At 42.6% G+C, this 21144-nt stretch overlaps 1 protein-coding gene and 1 long non-coding RNA gene across 2 annotated transcripts; one reads left to right on the plus strand and one right to left on the minus strand.

Annotated features, from left to right (window-relative positions):
* Nucleotides 1-888: 888 nt before the first annotated feature.
* LOC121042563 (uncharacterized) lies at nt 889-8098 on the plus strand. Its single transcript, XM_040493911.1, is given in 11 exon segments — nt 889-1249; nt 1303-2385; nt 2388-2525; nt 2528-2704; nt 2707-3318; nt 3321-4013; nt 4016-5089; nt 5092-5417; nt 5419-6010; nt 7167-7289; nt 8082-8098. Coding segments are annotated over 11 exon segments (5196 nt in total).
* Nucleotides 8099-11510: 3412 nt separating this feature from the next.
* LOC121042600 (uncharacterized) lies at nt 11511-17677 on the minus strand. The gene is made up of 3 exons (XR_005796320.1): nt 17582-17677; nt 14185-14257; nt 11511-12737 (listed from the first exon to the last, which is right to left on the minus strand). It is a non-coding gene; the product is annotated as an uncharacterized LOC121042600 (long non-coding RNA).
* Between the last annotated feature and the right edge of the window lie 3467 nt (nt 17678-21144).

The raw sequence follows: 21144 nt of genomic DNA on the forward strand, positions 1-21144 counted from the left end.
ATAAAGGTTACCAGTAGAACTAAAAATCACAATACAACTATGAAAAATTTGGAAATGAGTGAAGGGAGAGAATAGATGAGTAGTAATGAAAGGGCGGGCCTACGCCGGCTGACTCCATCCTGTTCCGTGTCCTTCACCTTGACCACACCTCCTCCTCTTGAGTAAACCCCCCTCACCTGCCTAACAGGACTCACACCCTTCCCCAGGACCCTTCCCCAGCCAATCGGCTGAGGCCATAGCCATTACCTCACCAACTGCCCACAGGCCCCAATAAAACCTTAGTCCTTTTGAAACTTGCTCTCTTTCCCTGGTATCTCACCACTGCGTCGGTGCAGGTAGGGGATTGAGCTCGAGCTAGCTCGAATAAAGGCTCTTTGCTTTTACATCGGACTCGGCTCCCTAGTGGTCTTTGGGGATCACGAATTCTGGGCATAACATTTGGGGGCTCGGCCCGGAATCCCCAAGACCCCCGAGGGACCCCCGACCAGGAGAGCCTGACTGGCCACGGTTAGTGTCTGTTTGTTCTGTCTTTTCTGTGTGAGCTCATTTCTGGAATTCTGGTAGTGCCCGACGCGGTCTAAGTGGACGCACTGGAGGACCACAGGCCGGGAGTTTCGGAAGACGTTCCGATTCTCCCTTCTGGAGGGATGTGGAATCCCCTCAAAGGTCTGAGACAAGGCGGGTCGCTCCCGCTGGTCGGCGTGAGGCCGTCGTCTTTGGAGGGAAGTGGAATCCCCTCATCGGTTTTGGAGGGACATGGAATCCCCTCAAAGGTCTAAGCTAGCTTGCAGTTTTGGTTCCATGGAGTTGGACGACTTTCTAGGGGCCCTCTGTTTGTCTGTTTTTGTGTTTCTCTGTTTTGCTCTGTGGACTTACTGGACAGACGTTATGGGACAGACTCAGACTACTCCTCTAAGTATTATGATTGATCACTTTAGGAATGTGAGGGGAAGAGCTAACAACCTCAGTGTGGAAGTCCGAAAGGGTCGGTTGCAGTTTTTTTGTTCTAGCGAGTGGCCAACTTTCAATGTCGGATGGCCACCAGAGGGGACCTTCGACCTCCCTACCATCCACCAAGTCAGGAGTATCATCTCTCAGCCTAAAACGGGCCATCCTGATCAGCTCCTTTACATTATCACTTGGCAGGACCTTGTAGAAGACCCACCCTCTTGGCTTAAGCCCTTCCTAACCCTGCTCCCTCCGGAGCCAAAACCCATTCTTGCTTTGCAGGAGACAGAGAAGAGGAAAAGTCTTACCCAGCCTTCAGCACCCCTCTACCCTGTCCTACAGGGGGGAATGAAGAAGAATTAATTTTTCCTCCCCCGTATAACCCCTCTAGGATGCCTGAAGAACACCATCCTCCCCCTCCGGGGGAGGCAGACTCTGTTCCGAGAGCGGGAGACAGAAACGCTCCAGGGGGGAGCCCGCCCTTTTCCAGACAAAGGGCTCAGAGGGGGCAATCCGCCTCCACAGCCTACTCCACTATTCTGCCCCTGCGAGCCACCGGACCCCCAGACGCGGAGGGGAATCAGCCCCATCACTATTGGCCTTTCGCCACTAGCGACCTCTACAACTGGAAAGCTCAGAATCCTAAGTTTTCTGAGAAACCGGCAGGGCTTATTGATTTATTAGACTCTGTTCTTTTTACCCATCAGCCCACATGGGATGATTGCCAGCAGCTTTTGCAGGTCCTGTTCACGACTGAAGAAAGAGAAAGAATCCTCAGTGGGGCCGGAAAACTAGTTCCAGGCGCAGATGGGAATCCCACCACCAACCAGGCTCAGATAGATGCCTCCTTCCCCTTAACTCGGCCCCAGCGGGATTTCAACATGGCAGAAGGTAAGGAGAGGCTCCGGGTCTACCGCCAGACTCTAATGGGGGGTCTCCGAATGGCTGCTGGAAAGCCAACCGATTTGGCCAAGGTAGGAAATGTACAACTGGGAAAAGATGAATCTCCGGCTGCCTTTTTAGAACGGATCATGGAGGCATTCCGTACCTATACCCCCATGGATCCAGAGGCACCGGAAAGCAAGGCAGCTGTTTTCATGGCCTTTGTAAACCAATCGGCCATAGACATTAGGAGAAAATTACAGAAAATAGATAGACTAGGAGAAAAAAGTCTGCAGGACTTACTGGTGGTAGCCGAAAAGGTATATAATAACCGGGAGCCTCCTGAGGACAAGCAGGCTCGTGCCATGGCGGCTGCCAGCAGTAAGCAGACTCAAGACCTGGCCAGAATACTACTAGCTACTACTGCTGACTTCCCTGAGGAACGAGACCTCCGTCTCCGGCAGCTGGCAGACAACACAAGAAAAGGTAAAAGCACCACCAAGGGGGGGAAGCAGAGGCTGCAGAAGGATCAGTGCGCATACTGCAAGGAGATAGGGCATGGGCCCGAGATTGTCCAAAAAGAGCTGGCGGGAAGGGAAGCAAGACTGATCGAGTAAAAGTCCTAGAGCTGGATGAACTAAGTGATTAGGGGAGTCAGGGTTTGGACCCTCTCCCCGAACCCAGGGTAACTCTTAAGTGGAGGGGACCCCTATTGACTTCCTTGTCAACACCGGAGCACAACATTCGGTCCTCTGCACCCCACAAGGAAAACTAGCTAGCAAGAAGTCCTGGGTACAAGGGGCAACTGGAATGAGCCAGTATTCATGGACTACCCGAAGAACAGCAGATTTGGGAACGGGCTGGGTATCCCACTCCTTATGGTAATACCAGAATGCCCTTACCCGCTGTTAGGACGGGACTTACTGACCAAGATTGGAGCTCAGATAACTTTCAGACAAGGGGGGCCTCAGGTCACCGATGGCAAGGGCCACCCCATCCAGGTCCTGACCATGAAACTGGAGGATGAGTACCTCCTCCACCAGGAGGCGCTCCCGAGAGAGAATAATATAGACAGATGGCTACAAGAATTCCCCTCGGTTTGGGCAGAGACGGGGGGGATGGGACTAGCCATTCACAGGACCCCAGTCCTGGTAGAGCTCAAGCCAGGAGAGAGTCCGGTAAGGATCAAACAATACCCCATGTCTCAGGAGGTCTGGAAGGGGATCCAGCCACACATCTGGAGACTACAAAGCCTAGGGGTACTAGTTCCTTGCCAGTCTACCTGGAACACCCCCTTACTGCCGGTCAAAAAGCCTCACACAAATGACTAGCGACCAGTACAAGACCTCCGGGAAGTAAATAAGAGGGTCCCGGACATACACCCAACTGTTCCCAACCCATATACTCTCTTGAGCTCCTTAGCGCCCTCCAGGGTCTGGTATACTGTACTAGATTTAAAGGACGCCTTCTTCAGTCTGCCGCTGGCACCCAGAGCCAACCCTTGTTCGCCTTCGAGTGGCATGATCCGGAGGAGGGCTACAGTGGGCAACTCACCTGGACACGGCTACCTCAGGGATTCAAAAATTCACCCACCATCTTTGACAAGGCACTACACGAGGACCTGGGTGAGTACAGAAGGGAGCACCCTGGCCTCACCCTTCTACAGTATGTAGATGACATCCTGATTGCTGCCGACACGGCCAAAGACTGTGAGCGAGGGACCCAGGACCTGCTGGCTACCCTGGGGGCCTTAGGGTACCGGGCATCCGCGAAGAAGGCTCAGATATGCAGGAAGAGGGTAAGTTACCTGGGATATATCCTGGAGGGTGGATAGCGGCGGTTATCAGATGCCAGAAAAGAAACTGTCCTAAAGATCCCTACTCCCACCTCCCAAAGAGAAGTAAGGGAATTCCTAGGATCAGCCGGCTACTGCCGCCTCTGGGTTCCAGGTTTTGCTGAGATCGCCAGGCCCCTATATGAAGCTACCAAAGAGGGGAAAACATTTAAATGGGCTGAAAAAGAAGAAACTGCCTTTAATCAGTTAAAAAAGGCCCTCCTAAGTGCCCCAGCCCTGGGCCTGCCAGACATTACAAAGCCCTTCCACTTCTTTGTAGACGAACATAAGGGAATAGCAAAAGGGGTTCTAACTCAAGCCTTAGGCCCTTGGAACTGTCCAGTGGCTTACCTAAGAAACTAGACCCAGTGGCTGCCGGCTGGCCGCCATGCCTAAGAATTATTGCAGCGACAGCACTTGTAGTCAAGGATGCAGACAAAGTGACCCTAGGACAGGAGATCTGGATCACGACCCCACATGCCATTGAAGGGGTCCTGAAACAGCCTCTGGATAGATGGATGAGCAATACACGTATGACTCATTACCAGAGCCTCCTACTCAACCCTCCACGAGTGCGGTTCCACCCCAGTGCAGCTCTCAATCCTGCAACCCTGCTGCCCGACCCTGACCTAGGTGCTCCATTACATGACTGTGCGGGAATCCTGGAACAAGTACATGGATTCTGGACGGACCTGACCGACAGGCCCCTCCCCGATGCCGAGGCTACTTGGTTCACTGATGGCAGCAGCTTTGTGCGAGACGGACACAGGTATGCGGGTGCAGCAGTGGTCACCAAAACGGACACCGTATGGGCGGAGGCTCTACCCTCTGGAACGTCAGCCCAGCGAGCAGAGCTCATAGCCCTCACCAAGGCGCTGATGCTGGGAACTGGAAAATGGCTTAACATCTACACAGACAGCCGTTATGCATTTGCCACAGCTCATATTCATGGGGCAATTTATCAGGAGAGGGGGTTACTGACGGCAGAAGGACGGACTATAAAGAATAAGCAGGAGATACTTAACCTGCTTACAGCCTTATGGCTTCCTGCCAAGCTAGCCATTATCCACTGCCAAGGGCACCAAAAAACTGATAACCCAGTAGCTAGAGGTAATCGAAAGGCTGACCAGGCAGCCAAGGCAGTAGCCCTTACTCCAGTCCCCACCATGACCATACAACTACCAGAACCGGGAGACCCAGTTTTACCAGACCAGCCCAAATACTCCCAGGAGGAGTTACAGTGGATCAAGAAACTCCCTATGGCCCAGGAGATAAAGGGATGGTGGTATACACCTAACAAGGAGCTTGTGTTGCCAAACCAGCTCGGAGTCTCAATATTAGAGCACATGCATCGGTCTACTCACATGGGGGCCCGAAAATTAAAAGACTTAATCCGACATGCCAGAATTAAGATTCACCAACAGGACACAAAATAGAGCGAGTTGTATCTGCCTGCAAGACCTGCCAACTCACCAACGCGAGGGCCACATCAAATAAAAAAGAAACCAGGCTCAGAGGCACCAGACCCGGAGCCCAATGGGAAGTCGACTTCACTGAAGTCAAACCAGGAAAGTATGGTTTTAAATATCTTTTAGTATTTACAGACACCTTCTCTGGCTGGGTGGAGGCATACCCAACCAAGCATGAAATGGCTCAGATGGTGGCTAAGAAGCTACTAGAAGACATCTTACCCAGGTATGGTTTTCCTGCCCTGGTAGGATCAGACAATGGACCAGCTTTTATCTCGCAGGTTAACACAGGCAGTAGCCAAGGCGGTGGGGGCAAACTGGAAATTACATTGTGCTTATAGGCCCCAGAGTTCAGGACAGGTAGAAAGAATGAATAGAACCCTAAAAGAGACCCTTACCAAATTAACCATGGAGACTGGCAGGGACTGGGTGACTCTCCTACCGTACGCCCTTTACCGGGTTAGAAACACTCCTTACACTCTGGGTTTTACTCCCTACGAGATCATGTTTGGCAGGCCACCCCCTGTTATTCCCAGCCTTCGAGCTGAACTTATTGCTGAATTTAAAGATCAAGAACTTTTTCTTTCCTTGAGCGGGCTCCAGAGGGTGCACGAGGACATTTGGCCGCGCCTCCGTGCCATCTACGAGGCTGGCCCAACCCTGACACCTCATCAGTACAGGCCGGGAGACTGGGTCTACGTCAAGAGGCACCACCGAGAGACCCTCGAGCTGCGCTGGAAGGGACCCTACATCGTGGTGCTGACAACCCCCACCACTCTCAAAGTAGACGGCATCGTGACCTGGGTCCATCACACCCACGTTAGGCCAGCGGACCCCTCCTCGATCAAGAAGGACGTTGTCATGCGATGGGCCATCAGTCGGGACCAACACAACCTGCTCAAGCTCAAGCTACAGCGCATTCGACCTACCTAATATTGGTAACTCTGTTAACTCTGCTTGTCATTGCTCATGCTGCCGGGAGTCCCCACGCCCCCCCAAACATCACCTGGCAGATCATAGACACCAGCTCAGGGACAATACTTAATAAGACCTCCCAGAGCCACCCCAGGGACACTTGCTTCCCAGAACTTTGTGTAAACCTCCAAACTCTGTTCCCTTTGTCACCATAAATGCAGCCGGTCCCATGATTTGATCCCTAAGCTATATGACAAGGGGGGAATGAAAGGGCGGGCCTACGCAGGCTGACTCCATCCTGTTCCGTGTCCTTCACCTTGACCACACCTCCTCCCCTTGAGTAAACCCCCCTCACCTGCCTAACAGGACTTGCACCCTTCCCCAGGACCCTTCCCCAGCCAATTGGCTGAGGCCATAGCCATTACCTCACCAACTGCCCCCAGGCCCCAATAAGACCTTAGTCCTTTTGAAACTCTCTCTCTTTCCCTGGTATCTCACCGCTGCATCGGTGCAGGTAGGGGATTGAGCTCGAGCTAGCTCGAATAAAGGCTCTTTGCTTTTGCATCGGACTCGGCTCCCTAGTGGTCTTTGGGGATCATGAATTCTGGGCATAACAGTAACAGAAAGTGTCTAAATCAAGAATTGTGGGGTAACCAGATCCTTTACAGGAATAAAATTTTTAAAAAAGTAAATAGCTGCCTTTGAGCAAGTGTCCCAGAAGTTGGGCAGATGAGGGGTACACTTTAATTTTCACTTCATTTCTTTATGTTGTGTTTAATTTTCGCATGTAAATGTGTATTTTACTTCAGTAATAATATATATTCAAAAAGTTGAGGAAAAAAGCATTTAAGAGACCTGGCCTGCAGAATTAGGAAAAATTTGATCAGTTCACTTAGCCACCTTCCTCACTGGCCTCATTTGGTAATCTTCCTCCTGTGGGCCTTTCCCCTTCTCATCTGCCCTGGACTTCGTGCTCCTGACTCCAGGGTTCAGCTGACAGCAGCTTCTATAATCTCAACCACCCCAGGCTCAGTACAATCAGTCCACCTTCTAAGGCTAGCTTTGTAGCTATGGCTCCCATGCAGCTCATATTTACTCTTTTCTCTCTTTCCTCAAAGGTTTCCTGGTACCTTTGCTATTCTCAAATTCACTCAATTTCACCAAAACAATGTGTGCCTGCTCCAAAGCCTTAGCCCTGGCTTACAAGCAGCTACCTGCTCCCTTTGATGAGGAGAACAAAGGCAAGAGAAATGTAGATAAAATTAAATTTCCTTACAACTTGCAACCCATTGATAAATACCTGAAACAAGCAGAGTGTGACATTCCTCAAGGAACTTACAGCTGCCTTGATGTTAATGTTTTGCTAGAGACTAAAAGCAACCTTAGCTTGACAATAGCCAGACCTCCAGGATCCTGTAAACCTTCTTTCACATACAGAAATCCCTTTGGAGACTTCTGTTATCTCTACCCACCCCCCACCCCCAACTTTAAAACATATAATCAGTCACACCTCAAAATCACAAGTGTTGCTCTTTCTGCCAAGGGTGCTGTCCCCTGTGCTATAACAAAAGCAACTTTTTTGCATCATAAAATGTCTCAAGAATTCTTTCTTGAGCTCAACAACCTTATACCTTCATGGCCCCTATTCTTGCCACCCCAGCTCCCATTTCCCACAATGTTCTGTGTTTGATCCACTGCAGGGTCCAGTGTGGAGCACCTATAGTTTCTGGCTGGCATAGGTCCATTATCTCTGGATAGTCTAAAATGTCACTTCCCTGAGAGATTCTTTCTGGACACCCCACCTCCACTCCACCCCAATCCAGGAAAACATCCTATCGTATATTTTATGACAACACACACTTCTTTTTTCTGGTGCTTATCACAAATCTAATTATTAATGATTCATGCAATTATTTATTGAATGTTCTTTACACATAGCTAGACTATAGAAAGACTGTCTGACTGTAGGCCCCTGTACCTGCAATGACTTGTCCAATGTCTGCCATAAAGTACTTAATTAATGCTTGTTACAGGAAGTGGTGAAATTTGATGGCAGATTTTCACAAAGGGCCTGCACTTTCCTCTGCTAGGCTGAGCATCTATACAGAGGCACAGGAAGACAGGTCATCAGGATGTTCACAGGAAGATGATCTTTCAATCTCAAGGGGAAAGTTTGTCCAGATTGCTAATGACTATGGCAACAGGAAAGGGGAGGATGCAGGCTGGCCCAACAAGTTTGGGTCTGTCTGCCTTCCTAATGACATCTACAGATGTCTCCTGTCATATCCTTCATGTGGGCTGCTAAAACTGGTAGTTTCCAGGGACATGTCAGAGGCATTGCTTTGTAATTTAGTGAAAATTGCCTTTGAGATCCAACTTTGAGCTGGGAAATAATTTGACAAATATCAATGGGTACTTATGTGTCAGCACTTCAAAGACAAGTCAGGTAGATCCCTGGGGCCTGCACAGAGAAGCAGCTGTGATGGGCTACCAGCCCCCTGCTGTGCTGCATGACTGCTGGGTTGCCATAGTAAACCACCATAGTAGGCTCATTTTAGGGATCTACTGGGGTAAAGTTTTGAAGAGAATGAGCTAGAAAGAAAGAACTGCAAGGAGACCTTTCAATTGTATGCAGAATTATTTACTGTTCTCATGCATAACACTCTGCAAGCAGAGTTCAAATAAGGTCATTGAAATAGCTTAGGAGAGACCAGTATAAAAAAGAACAATTGACTGGAGGGTCATTTTTGTAGAGAGAGGTGAGGTGCAAGCCAGGAGAGAGGAAAAACTCTCAGAGAAAAAGGAGAGACAAAATCTTGAAAATTCTACCTGTGAGAATAGCAGCATAGCATGCTTCCCAGATGGCTGAACACCAAACCTTGAACAAGAAAGATGTTTTTCAAGCATCTCTGTGAATGTGAGGCTGTGGGTCCAGCCTTCCCCTTCTAAATGTAATGATTGATCATCCCAGGAAAGAACTTGGCTCATCCTTTGGGCCTTGTAATTTGGCTGAAACAGTTTGTAAAGTCAGCAGCAATTTTCTTAAGCCTTTACAAACCTCTGGAAATTTTCACTCAATTCAGAAAAGAAAGGAATGAAAGTGTGATAATTTGTGATCAAGTTTAAATCTGCTCATTCAACGTCATGACAAATTAACCCAATTCATGGAAGAATAAAAAAGAGGGTTTTCACACACTAGTCACAAATACAGCTTATAAATATGACTTTTCAAAAAATCCACATAGTGCTTCAAATGTTCTTTCTCACTTCTGTCAGTCACAGGTTTTTCAACATCAACCAACCAAATCCACTTGATTTTTATAATTCTGATATCACATTTTTAGGAAATCTTGTGCTTTTGGTGGGTTGCTAATAAATTTGCTATCCCTATGGTGACATGAAAACTAAGAAACTTATGGAATTTTAAAAGAATACCATGTGGAGGGTATTTTGGTTACCCAATACATTCTAATAGGAGAATGTACTGATTAAAAACAAACAAACAAACAAAACAAGTCTTATCTCAGAGTGGTTAGAGCTCTTTATGGACCAAAAAAAAAAGGAGGTTGGAGACTGAGGCACCTCTGCCCAAGTTTAGCCTCTTAAAACAGGTGATGGGTTTTAAGGAGGCACTTGTGATGAGCACTGGGTGTAATATGTAAATGACGAATCACTAAATTCTACACATGAAACCAATTTTCCCATACATGTTAAGTAGCTAGAATTTAAGTAAAAGCTTGAAAAAATCCTTAAAAAATGAAGTAAACAGAATTAAATATTTAAGGGTTTTTTTTCAACAGATAGTAATGTTTAAGTAGAACAGACAACACAGTAAAGCTGCAGCAACTTTGCCCTCAGTGAAATTTGTTCCTGTTGTGATGTTTTGCCCCATCGGTAGTTCTGAGAACCTCCTCCAGCCAGGGGGAAGACAACTACTCTCTGTGTTAGGTTAGAAAGAGTAGACAGAAGTCTCAGGGATAAAGAGCTTAGTTGGGGTTAGGCTTTACAGACTGATGCTGCAGTGGGGACACCTCCTGATGGCAGTCACAGATGGTTCTGTGGTTGAGTGAACTGGGAAATTGAGTAAGGGAGCCTAGAGATTCCTTCCTGCAAACTTATCTTTTGAAGGACAAAAGTAGGGGAAGAGATAATAGCACTGATAAGCAGATCTGACACACAGCAGGCGCTACTGTGGCCTATTTGTTAAAAGAATGAGATTCCCCAGGACCTTCTGGTCAATCTGGCTTTCCTCAAAACCTGGCCTGACTCACCACACACCAATGGTATGGAAGGAGCCCTGGGACCTGGTTGGTGTCCATTTTGCTCTGTTAGTGTTGCGGTTGGTGCTTGTTCCACATGGTTAAGAACTTGGAACATGAATCCTTGGGGGAGCTGGTGTTTGGACGGCTTGAAGAGGGGGAGGTGAAGAAGGGAGGGCAGGGACATTTACCTTCAGAAAGGGATGTGATAGAAATGTAAAAAAGGGTTGAGAGTTCCTCACGTTGAGTCATTTGAAATCTGGTGTATGTGGTGCCAGTCTTGACTTGCAGCAAATAGAGGAGAGTGATGAAGGAGAGCCTTATTCTCAATGTTTCCAATGCTATAAGAATAACCCAGAAACACCCAGATGTGCAGGAAAGTGGCTATTTGCTGGGCTGTATTGGATAAACCTACCAGTGTCTGTGTCCACAGCTCTCCATCTCCCATGGTGAGAAGCAAACTGCAAGAAGGGGTAGAGAAGATTAAAAAGAGGAATGAAGATAAAGAGCACTGACAGAAAAGGCAAACAGATTCTAGGCAAAGGGACCTGGGACATGTCCTTCTGTAATGAGGATGAGGATGAAGAGAACAAATGCTTAAAAAGGGAAAGAAGGAAGGAAGTGGGATGATATAGAAATGATAAGTGGGCAGAGAGGTGAGAAAGGAAGGGGTTCTAGGCAGAAATCTTAAAACTAGAATGATGGGGGCACCTGGGTGGCTCAGTTGGTTAAGCATCTGACTTCAGCTCAGGTCATGATCTCACAGTCTGTGAGTTTGAGCCCCGCATCAGGCTCTGTGCTGACGGCTGGGAACCCAGAGCCTGCTTCAGATTCTGTGTCTCCCTCTCTCTCTGCCCCTCCCCTGCTCATGCTCTGTCTCTCTCTGTCTCAAAAATAAATGAAAACATTTTTAAAAATTAAAAAAAACTAGAATGATGATATTGACCACATGTTAAACTGTCCATCAGGTAGACAGCCTTAAGCTGGTCTCTAGGTCTGGGACACTGCAAGGGCAGCCAGAATTTTGACAGAACAATTTAAGTAAGGGAAATGAATCAAGTGCTGGGAAAAAAAGCATTGGGTTTAGGGTCTCATTTTCATCTCTGCCACTGACCAGATACATGAAGCTTGCCCTGCTCATGTCACATTACTGTTGGCAGGATCACACAAGAGAACATAGAGAAAAGGTACTTCAAAACAAAGTACTTTATCAATATAAGTTTGTAATATTTTCAAAGTAGATACTTTACACACATGTAAGTCATTTTTCCAAATATAAAGAAACTGTATTCCTTGATTTTTTTTTTTTTTTTTTTTTGCAATTCTACCACCCTTCCCCAAACATGACTGTTTCCTCCTTGTCAGGTTGAATATCTTCATATGACAGCTGCTAGCAGAGTCCAGGCACCTTCAGGCTGTCACCTCCGGGTCCCAGTGCACCAAGATGAATGACCCCAAGAGTCATTCCAGCTCACAGCTGCCTTTGCAGCACCAGCCACTTCTCCCAGGACACTGTGTGAGAAGGTTGGAAGGTCTGTCATAGAAAAGATAATTCCATTTGTTGTAGCATTTCCAGAGCCTGGGGCTAGGACCCACAGGTCAAAATAACACGGAGGAAATATTTAGCTCCATACAAATGGAGCTCTGACTGTTGGAATTTTCTAAACCTGGACAAGGAGTTCTCTCTGCAGCTTATGAGCCCCATGTCAGGAGCAGGCATCACTTGGAGTCCACACAACTGTATAGCTTGAGCTTAGTGTTCACAGCACTGTCAAAGATTCACAATAACTAAAGTATAACCAATGAATCACAAAAGTGTACTTAGTAAAAATGTATTGCACACACACCAAGAAGACAGTTTGCAAACTGGGAGTACTCAAGCAAGAACGTAGAATGAGGCTCAGGGGTACACTGTTTTAAAACAGCTTAAATAGTGAGAAAGCAATGGCTGTTTATTCTTCATAATGATTGATTACAATATTACAGTTTTGAGCCAGTTATGAGTGGCTCCCTCATAACAACCTTGGGAAACAGTTCAAGTTTTACTCATCATTTCCAGATGTACAAGCAAGAAATGATCCAGGTCAAGTTAGTTTTGCAAAATAATCTCAGTTAAGCTTTTCCTGCATGACTACACCGGTTCTGTCTGTTCAGTGAAACTTCAAGGCTGGTCTCCATCTGTCCTTGATTGTAACAATTCCCCCCTTTCAGTCATTCTATTAGCAGGCTGAGAGCATGACAAACTATTACAGTGTTTTTCTCAGTTACCACTGTTGATGACATCAGGCTGAAGATTCATGTATTTGCTGTTTCTATTAGTTGAATCATCAGGCTGGAGGGCCATGCAGTCACCATCTTCATCATTCATGTGGTCATTGTTGGTTTCATCTAGTTGTCTGATCCTGATGGATATCATTTGCATGTGAGTAGCTGCTGACAGACATTTAATACATTTGAGACTATAGAACACAATATGGTGACTATAAAGAGAATACATAATAGCCAAGGATTGAACAATTCCCCAGAACAGAGATTCCCAGGAGCCAAGATTTAACCAATCAAATAAATCAAGTGGGTTATAACCAGATTCAGGTTTTGCCTTTCTAAGTCAATTTACAAATTGCTTTTCAAGTTATTCATATAGGCACAACATGATGTATTAGCAAAGACATACACTCATGATTACATAGGACAGAATGAATATCAGGGTGCTTCTTTTCAGGAGGCAATGTTGCAAGTGGGCTTTCACTGAAATTAGACCTTTTTATGATGGGAACAATCAGGTTATTTAATGAGAGGCATCTCTACGGAAACAGAAAACCAAAGGTTAATAGTTTGAGCAAATTGCAAATTGAGTTTTCTAAGTTTGGAGGGCAAGCCAGTTGAGAAGCTTTTTAATGTTGGATTCTAGGGCAAGCAGTGGGCATCACACAGATCTTCCTGGTTAGGATTGTGAATGTCTCTGGCAATCTTTCTGAGTGGCACATGGCAATCATCATAAAGATCATCCATATGTGTGCTGTTGTGACACCTCTGAGGAGTGTGTCAAAAGTCCGGCTTAACTTGCTTGGCTTTGGGAAAAGAGCAGTTTTAGTTGCATTGTGATTCCAAACCAAAATACTGGGAGAAAATTGGAAATGTTACTTATAAACTTCTAGCCACATATTGGAGAAAATTAGAAGAATTTAGGACTCAATCCAGTTTACAGGTAAAAAAAAAAATCTTTAAAGACAATGACCAGTACCAGAATCTGATATATATAAAGGTGTATTACTGAAATATAATCTTTCCTCCATAATTATTTCTGTTTCCATCAAAGGCATAGCAAGACTAATCTGTCTGCAAATTTAGTTTTAATAAACTTGGCCTGATTGTTTACGTAAATGTAGCAAGAATAGTGATTGACTATATAGGCACTTTTATTTTTTTTTTTAATTTTTTTTTCAACGTTTATTTATTTTTGGGACAGAGAGAGACAGAGTATGAACGGGGGAGGGGCAGAGAGAGAGGGAGACACAGAATCAGAAACAGGCTCCAGGCTCCGAGCCATCAGCCCAGAGCCCGACGCGGGGCTCGAACTCACGGACTGCGAGATCGTGACCTGGCTGAAGTCGGACGCTCAACCGACTGCGCCACCCAGGCGCCCCAATATAGGGACTTTTAAAGCTTGGAAAACAAAATATTAACGAGTGAGCAATGCTTTAAATGAAATCATAAAAATTACAATCATCAGTATCCTGTAATTAATTCTTGTTGATCTTGATCTTTTGTTAGTAGCTTTATGCATTTGTCAGTTTTCCATCAAAGTTAGAAATTCTTACACAGCTCAATGTTATTATCTTAAAGTTATCATAAACTTTCATTCTAGAGTACTCACAAGGGTCTTTTCCATAAATTTATCTGAAGATGAAATATATTTACAAAAGCATCCAGAGGAAAACAATAATCATCTGTGAATGACAAAAAAAAAAAAAAAAAAAAAACCTTAAAGTGACAATAGCAAGATCAGATGAGAATTCATTATAATGCAGTTGATAGGGGAAATGAGTTATTTCTGTGACACATAATGTTTTAAGACAATAGCTGCAGTTATGAATGATAACGTTGTATGAGGACACATCAGGTTTCCAGGAACTTCGTATAATTTCTGGAGCATGTATATTAATAACTTCCATATAAATATTTCCTAAAGAACGTTTAGCATTATTTCTTATTTGACAATGTTTTTCATGAAATTTTACACATACAAATAGGTACGTAGTTGTAAACAAACAAACAAAAAAAGTAGTTCTCCTAAGAGAGAAGACTCAATTCCTTAAGTAATCAAAAACCTGACAAAGAAAAAACAAGAATCTTTGTTTACCAAGCAGATTACAGAAAAATATTAAAGATAAAGAAAAACCGTGGGGCGCCTGGGTGGTTCAGTCAGTTAAGCATCCAACTTCAGCTCAGGTCATGATCTCACAGTTTGTGAGTTGGAGCCCTGCATCAGGTTCTCTGCTGTCAGCTCTGAACACGAAACTTGCTTTGGATTCTGTGTATCCTGCCCTCTCTTCCCCCCCGCCCCCTGCCTTGCTCTTTGTCTGTCTCTCCCTCTCTCAAAAATAAGCAAACATTAAAAAAAATTGAAAAAAGAAAAATCTTTATTTACGATTTCTTATTAAGAGCAGACCAATAACCTAAGAAACCTTTGTCCTTTTAACAGGGAGAAAATAAAATTCTAACTGCACCAACGTAATTTTTATATTAAAAATTTTCTTTGTATTATTTTCCTTGTATTAATTTAAATACATCCATTCTAACTTTAGTCAGGTTGGCCATATATAAAATTCCTTTCTTAAGATTTTTTTTTTCACAAACTAACTACAACTTTCTATATCCATTTAAGTTTTGTTCTATCTTTTTCTTTTCTCATTCTGAAACAATCATTTTACTTTAAGACACAATCACTTCATTTTTTTTCCCTTATCAAAAATGCATTTTTTGGGGCACCTGGGTGGCTCAGTCAGTTAAGTGTCTGACTTCGGTTCAGGTCATGATCTCAAGGTTCATGGGTTTGAGCCCTGCGTTGGTCTCTGTGGAGACAGCTCGGCGCCTGGAGCCTGCTTCGGAGTCTGTGTCTCCCTCTCTCTCTGCCCTACCCTACTCATACTCATACTCTCTTTCTCTATATCTCAAAAATAAACATTAAATTGTTTTAAAAAATTCATTTTCATTTCTCATATCTTCTTTTATAGAAAACACAGATCCTTTTTATATACAGTTGTTTTCTGTTCTTTTCTATTATTTCTAGTAGTTTGTAAAAAAACTCTTGCTGACAGTCTCAAATTTATTAGTTCAAATGTTATCTTCTCAATTTCAAAATCTTATAAACCTTTTCTAGAAAAGAAATGATGCATATTATAGAGGACAGAATAGTTGCTTCTATTAATTTTGGACATTAAATGGATATAAGCTCCTTAAATAGATATTTAAATGGATATAAGCTCCTTCCACATAATATAATTTTTTTTAAATGTACCTTTTGGAAATTACAGTATGAGATTCACTTATGTTTATAAGTTCATCCTGACATTGTTTTGCTAGGCTGGGATGATAGAACAGGCAGAGGCAACAGGATCCCTACATTTTTGCTGAATAAGTTCGCTCTATGTTGAGTAGGCAGAATAAAGATTTGAAAGATGGGTAACATCTTCTAAACTGATGGCACAGCTATAAATATCTGGGAAGCTGCCACCAGAATTTCTAGTCTTGCAGGTAGTTAGAAGAAATGGGGGAAGTTCTTTTAAACAAAGATTGTTGCCTGGTTGCAAATCTGAAAAGACAAGGCAATAAAGTATGAGTCTATTAAAAAGTGATTATAGCCTGGCCTTGAGGAATTATCACTGTCTTGTGTTTATACAAGACAGAAATGGTGAATGTTCTTCTATTGGCCCTTTCAGCTGACCACACAGACCCTTTTGTCACTCAATTTACTGTGGTATAAGAGCACTACCTTTTAAATGTGTTAGATCATTTGGGGTGCCTGGGTGGCTCAGTATGTTAAGGGACCAAATCTTTTCTTTACTTTTTTAATGTTTATTTCTTTTTGAGAGAGAGCGAGAAAACAGGAGAGGGGCAGAGAGAGAGGGAGACACAGCATCTGAAGGAGGCTCCAGGCTCTGAGCTGTCAGCACAGTGCTCTATGCAGGGGCTCAAACTCATTAACCAAGAGATCATGACCTGGGTAGAAGTCGGATGCTTAACGGGCTGAGTCACCCAGTCACTCCTTAAGTGACCAACTCTTGGGGTGCCTGGGTGGCGCAGTCGGTTAGGCGTCCGACTTCAGCCAGGTCACGATCTCGCGATCCGTGAGTTCGAGCCCCGCGTCAGGCTCTGGGCTGATGGCTCGGAGCCTGGAGCCTGTTTCCGATTCTGTGTCTCCCTCTCTCTCTGCCCCTCCCCCGTTCATGCTCTCTCTCTCTCTCTCTCTCTGTCTCAAAAATAAATAAACGTTGAAAAGAAAATTTTTTTTTTAAATAAAAAAAATAAATAAATAAATAAATGTTGAAAAAAAAAAAAAGTGACCAACTCTTGATCTCAGCTGTGGTCATGATCTTTCGGTTTGTGAATTTGAGCTCCGCGTCAGGCTCGTCACTGAGGGTGGGGAGCCTGCTTGGGATTCTCTGTCTCTGCTTCTCCCCCATTCATGCTCTCTCTTTCTTTTTCTTGGTCTCTCTCAAAATAAATAAATAAACTTAAAACAATATGTTAGATCATTCTATAGTATACAATACTATATTAAATAGTATATATTATGGCTTAGTACATGCTACACATATAAAACCATGTAAGAAACTGAAATAAAGGCTTAATAAACTGACACGTTTCTTATTTTCAGCATATGCCATACATACAATTTATTTTGCACTTTCTGAAATTATTCTTTTATTTACATATAAATAGCAAATAATTCTTGGGGCGCCTGAGTAGCTCAGTTGGTTAAACATCTGACTTGATTTCAGCTCATGTCAAAATCTCAGTTTGTGAGTTGGAGCCCCACATCAGGCTCTACACTGACATTGTGGAGCCTGCTTGGGAGACTCTGGTCCCTCTGTTTCTTCCCCTACCTTGCTCACCTGCTTGCTCTCTCTCTCAAAATAAATCAATAAACATTAAAAATAACTCTATAATAAATCAATGTATAAAATATTGATAAAATTGAAGATATATACATGGGTATATAGGTAATACATATATTTTCTTTATTTAAATAGGTGTTAATCATAACTCACCATTGGCCTGTGACCACAGTTTGAAAAACAAGAAGTTACAGTAAATCCATTCACATTAAGAGGAAATTTTCATGGTAGCTTCACTTCTTATTTTCCAAAAGGGTTCCTTCTGCTTTGCCTGCATTCTTCCAGCCTCACTGCACAGTTTGTGTAGAGTTAACTTATGCTTATTACTTTAAGTGCTCTGACATTTTTTCTTCAGTTTGTTTTGTATTTTCAGCCCTTCCTCCAACTTTTAAAAAATTATTTGTAATCTTGGCTTTCCAGTGAAAACCAGGAAATAGGCAATTGTGAACTATCGCATATTAACATACTGTAGATTAGCAAACTTAAATGCATTTCAAACTTTTAGAAGTAAATTTGATCCTTTGATAACATGAGTTTGAATTGTGAGCCCACTTATATGGATAAATACAGCACAGTGCTGTAAATGCATTTTCCTTATGGTTGTCTCAATAATATTTTTTTCTCTAGATACTTTAAAATTACAACATAGAATACATAAAACATACAAAATATGTGTCAAATGATTATGTTATTGGTAAGGCTTCTGGTCAACAGTAGTCTATGAGTAGTTAAGTTTTGGGGGAGTCAAAAATGATATGTTGATTTTAAGCTGTGCAGGGATCAAGGGCCAACTGTATAATCTTCCTCATAATACATCTTTTCAAAGTGGCATAAATATATTTCTTAATAGACTTAAATATGTTTTGTCTCTGTAAAAATTAAAAAGCACAAAGTAGATATGTTTAGCATTTAATATTTATCTTATTTGGAAATGATTTAGATATTCAACAAATATCCATCATTTAATTTAACTTAGTATAAACTCTGATCTTATTTACCTTTATTGAAATCACTTGTTTCTAAAAAAATATGCTTGGATTAGACATCAAAAATTATGCTTGTGTTAGATGATAAAACCACCATCAAGTTACTTTTCTTGTACACAAGTTTTGAAGGCATGCCTGCTTTTACTAAACCAATAAACTTAAATTAGCTTTTATTTATCAAAGATTATGCTGGATCACATGAACTGAAAAACATTTGGGTTATTTTGTATGTTCCCAAAATTCTACTTAATTTATATAAATACTTAATTTTCTTTAAGTCAATTAAATAGAGTTCTTTACAAATTAATTTTGTCTACATTATCCAGAGGTAGAAAATATCATATATCTATAACATGTCTCTCAGAAAGAGACAGAGGGAGATACAGAGAAACAGAGAGAGAACATGCAGATAGATGCAAAGTTTTTATATATTTTACTTTTAAACTTTTAGCCATGTCTCAGGTACAAAAATTGAAAGAATAATTGGATCCAAACTGTGTTTCTGGTAGAGGGAATAAATTAAAAGTACTGGCTCATATGCTCAGATTGCCAAATTTTTTTACTAAAGATTTTATTTTCTATTTGTATGGTATATGAATATTTTTAGAACTCTTTTTTAGGTCATTTTGTCTTTTAGAAGCTTCTGCATAACAATCAAAAAATGAATTTGATTGTCTCCTGGAGATTTGGGGTCCTCTCTTTTAAGGGTGCCATTAAGGGTGGACTTACCTAAAACAAAGCCTCTCCAGAATGGCCATTGCGATTCCAAATTATAAGTAAGTTTATTTTTCCAGAAAGGCACCACATCCTTTTCCAAGGATGAGGTGCAATCCAAGTTGCCTTTAGATTCCCTAAAATGTTTTAAGTATGAGGGACCGTTGTTTTCCAATGGTTGTCCTAAAACACTCGGAATCACAGTTTTCTCCATTTTGCACAGAATGGGTGACTTACCAAGGAGCTTCAATGAACAGAAACTGAAACCAGATGCAAAACAGAAATAGAAAGCAAGTGTGCACAGTACGGTTGGAAAGTTGAGAATGTAGACAGCATAGCTCAGATCTAGGAGAGACCTACCTTCAACCTCCAGGGTTGACAAGAAAGCAGTAAGTTCAGTGGGTCCTGTGAGTACTAACACCTGTTTACTCACCAGTCTTTAGTCCTCTTTGACACCATGACACCAGTCCACTTCTGATACCATGAAAAGTCAAAGGTTAAAAATTGCCAAAGTAAAACCAGTTAGTAAAAGTTTATTGTGCAATCACACACACACACACACACACACACACACACACACACACACACATGACAATATATAAACCAGGAGCACTCAAACCAGAACATGGAATGAGGCTCAGGGATATATTGCTATAAGGCAGCTTATGGAATGAGAAAGCAGTGACTAATAACTCTTCACAGGGATTGGTTACAACATTACAGTTTTCTGTGGGTCTCTCCTATCAACCTTGGGAAATAGTTTAAGTTTTACTTATCATTTCCAGATGCACTTCACTTTGTGAAGTAATCTCAATTAAGCTTACCCTACATGAGTAAACTGGGTCTATCTGCTCAGGAAAACTTCAGGCTCAGGGTCTCCATCCTTGATTTTCACAGCATCAACAACAAAAGCTGATGGCAAGGTTAAACATTGAGGTGATGAAAAAGCAAATTTCTGCACTTTCACCAATACTGTAAATGTTTTTATTTTTTTTCTATAGAAGAAAGAAGACCAACACTAATGCTTCAAGTCCAGGTAATAGGTTCTTAACCTCTGGTTAAGAACAGGACAAAGACAGTAGTAGGTATGTAAGAATAAAGAACTGTATTTTACTCCCTGCCTATTGCTTACCATCTGTGGGGCAATGAGGAGGGCATTTTGCCATATTCACTCTTGGTTTTTCTTGACATGGTGTTTAAACAGCTTAACTCACAGTACTATTATATAGTTCAATTAAGATTATGCTTGTAAAAGTCCTAAGTAAATAGTGTAAAAGCTAACTCTATCATTTATCACCCCAGCACCCCTGGGATACATGATATAAATGTTGCATACTGACTTAAAAAGATCTCTTGGTTAATTATTGATCTTCCCAAGAGAGGTGGAAATAATTCACTCCTGTTCCCTTCCTCTGCAAAGATAAATTCACAAGACTTCTCTTAAGTATGTCACTTAAAAGTATATATTATTTTGGCTGTTTAATTGAAAATTACATTACAGATTTTTATTTTGATGAAGTCCAGTAGTTCATTTTTGTTTTTTGCCTCCAGAGATGTATCTAGTATGAGGTTGCTACAGCTGATGTCAGAGGTTGAGGCTTGTGTTATCCTCTAAGATTTCAATAGTTTCCTGCCTCACATTTAGGCCTTCCATCCATTTTGAATTTATTTTTGTGTATGGTGTGAGAAAGTGGTCAGTTTTGGTGAAGGAAACAATCAATAAAACTAAAAGGCAACCTTCAGAATGGGGAGAATATATTTGTAAATGACATATCTGATAAAGTGTTAGTAACCAAAATCTATAAAGAACTTCTCAAACTCAACACTCAAAAAACAAATAATTCAATTAATAAATGAGCAGAAGACATGAACAGTTTTTTTTTTCAAAGAAGATATACAGATGGATAACAGACTCATGAAAAGATGCTTAACATCACTCATTATTAAGGAAATACAAATCAAAACTACAATGAGATATCACTTCACACCTGTTAGAATGACTAAAATTAGCAAAAT

This window comes from Herpailurus yagouaroundi, unplaced genomic scaffold (genome assembly GCF_014898765.1).
Source record: "Herpailurus yagouaroundi ecotype Mexico unplaced genomic scaffold, PumYag 185, whole genome shotgun sequence".
Classification (NCBI taxonomy): Eukaryota; Metazoa; Chordata; class Mammalia; order Carnivora; family Felidae; genus Herpailurus; species Herpailurus yagouaroundi.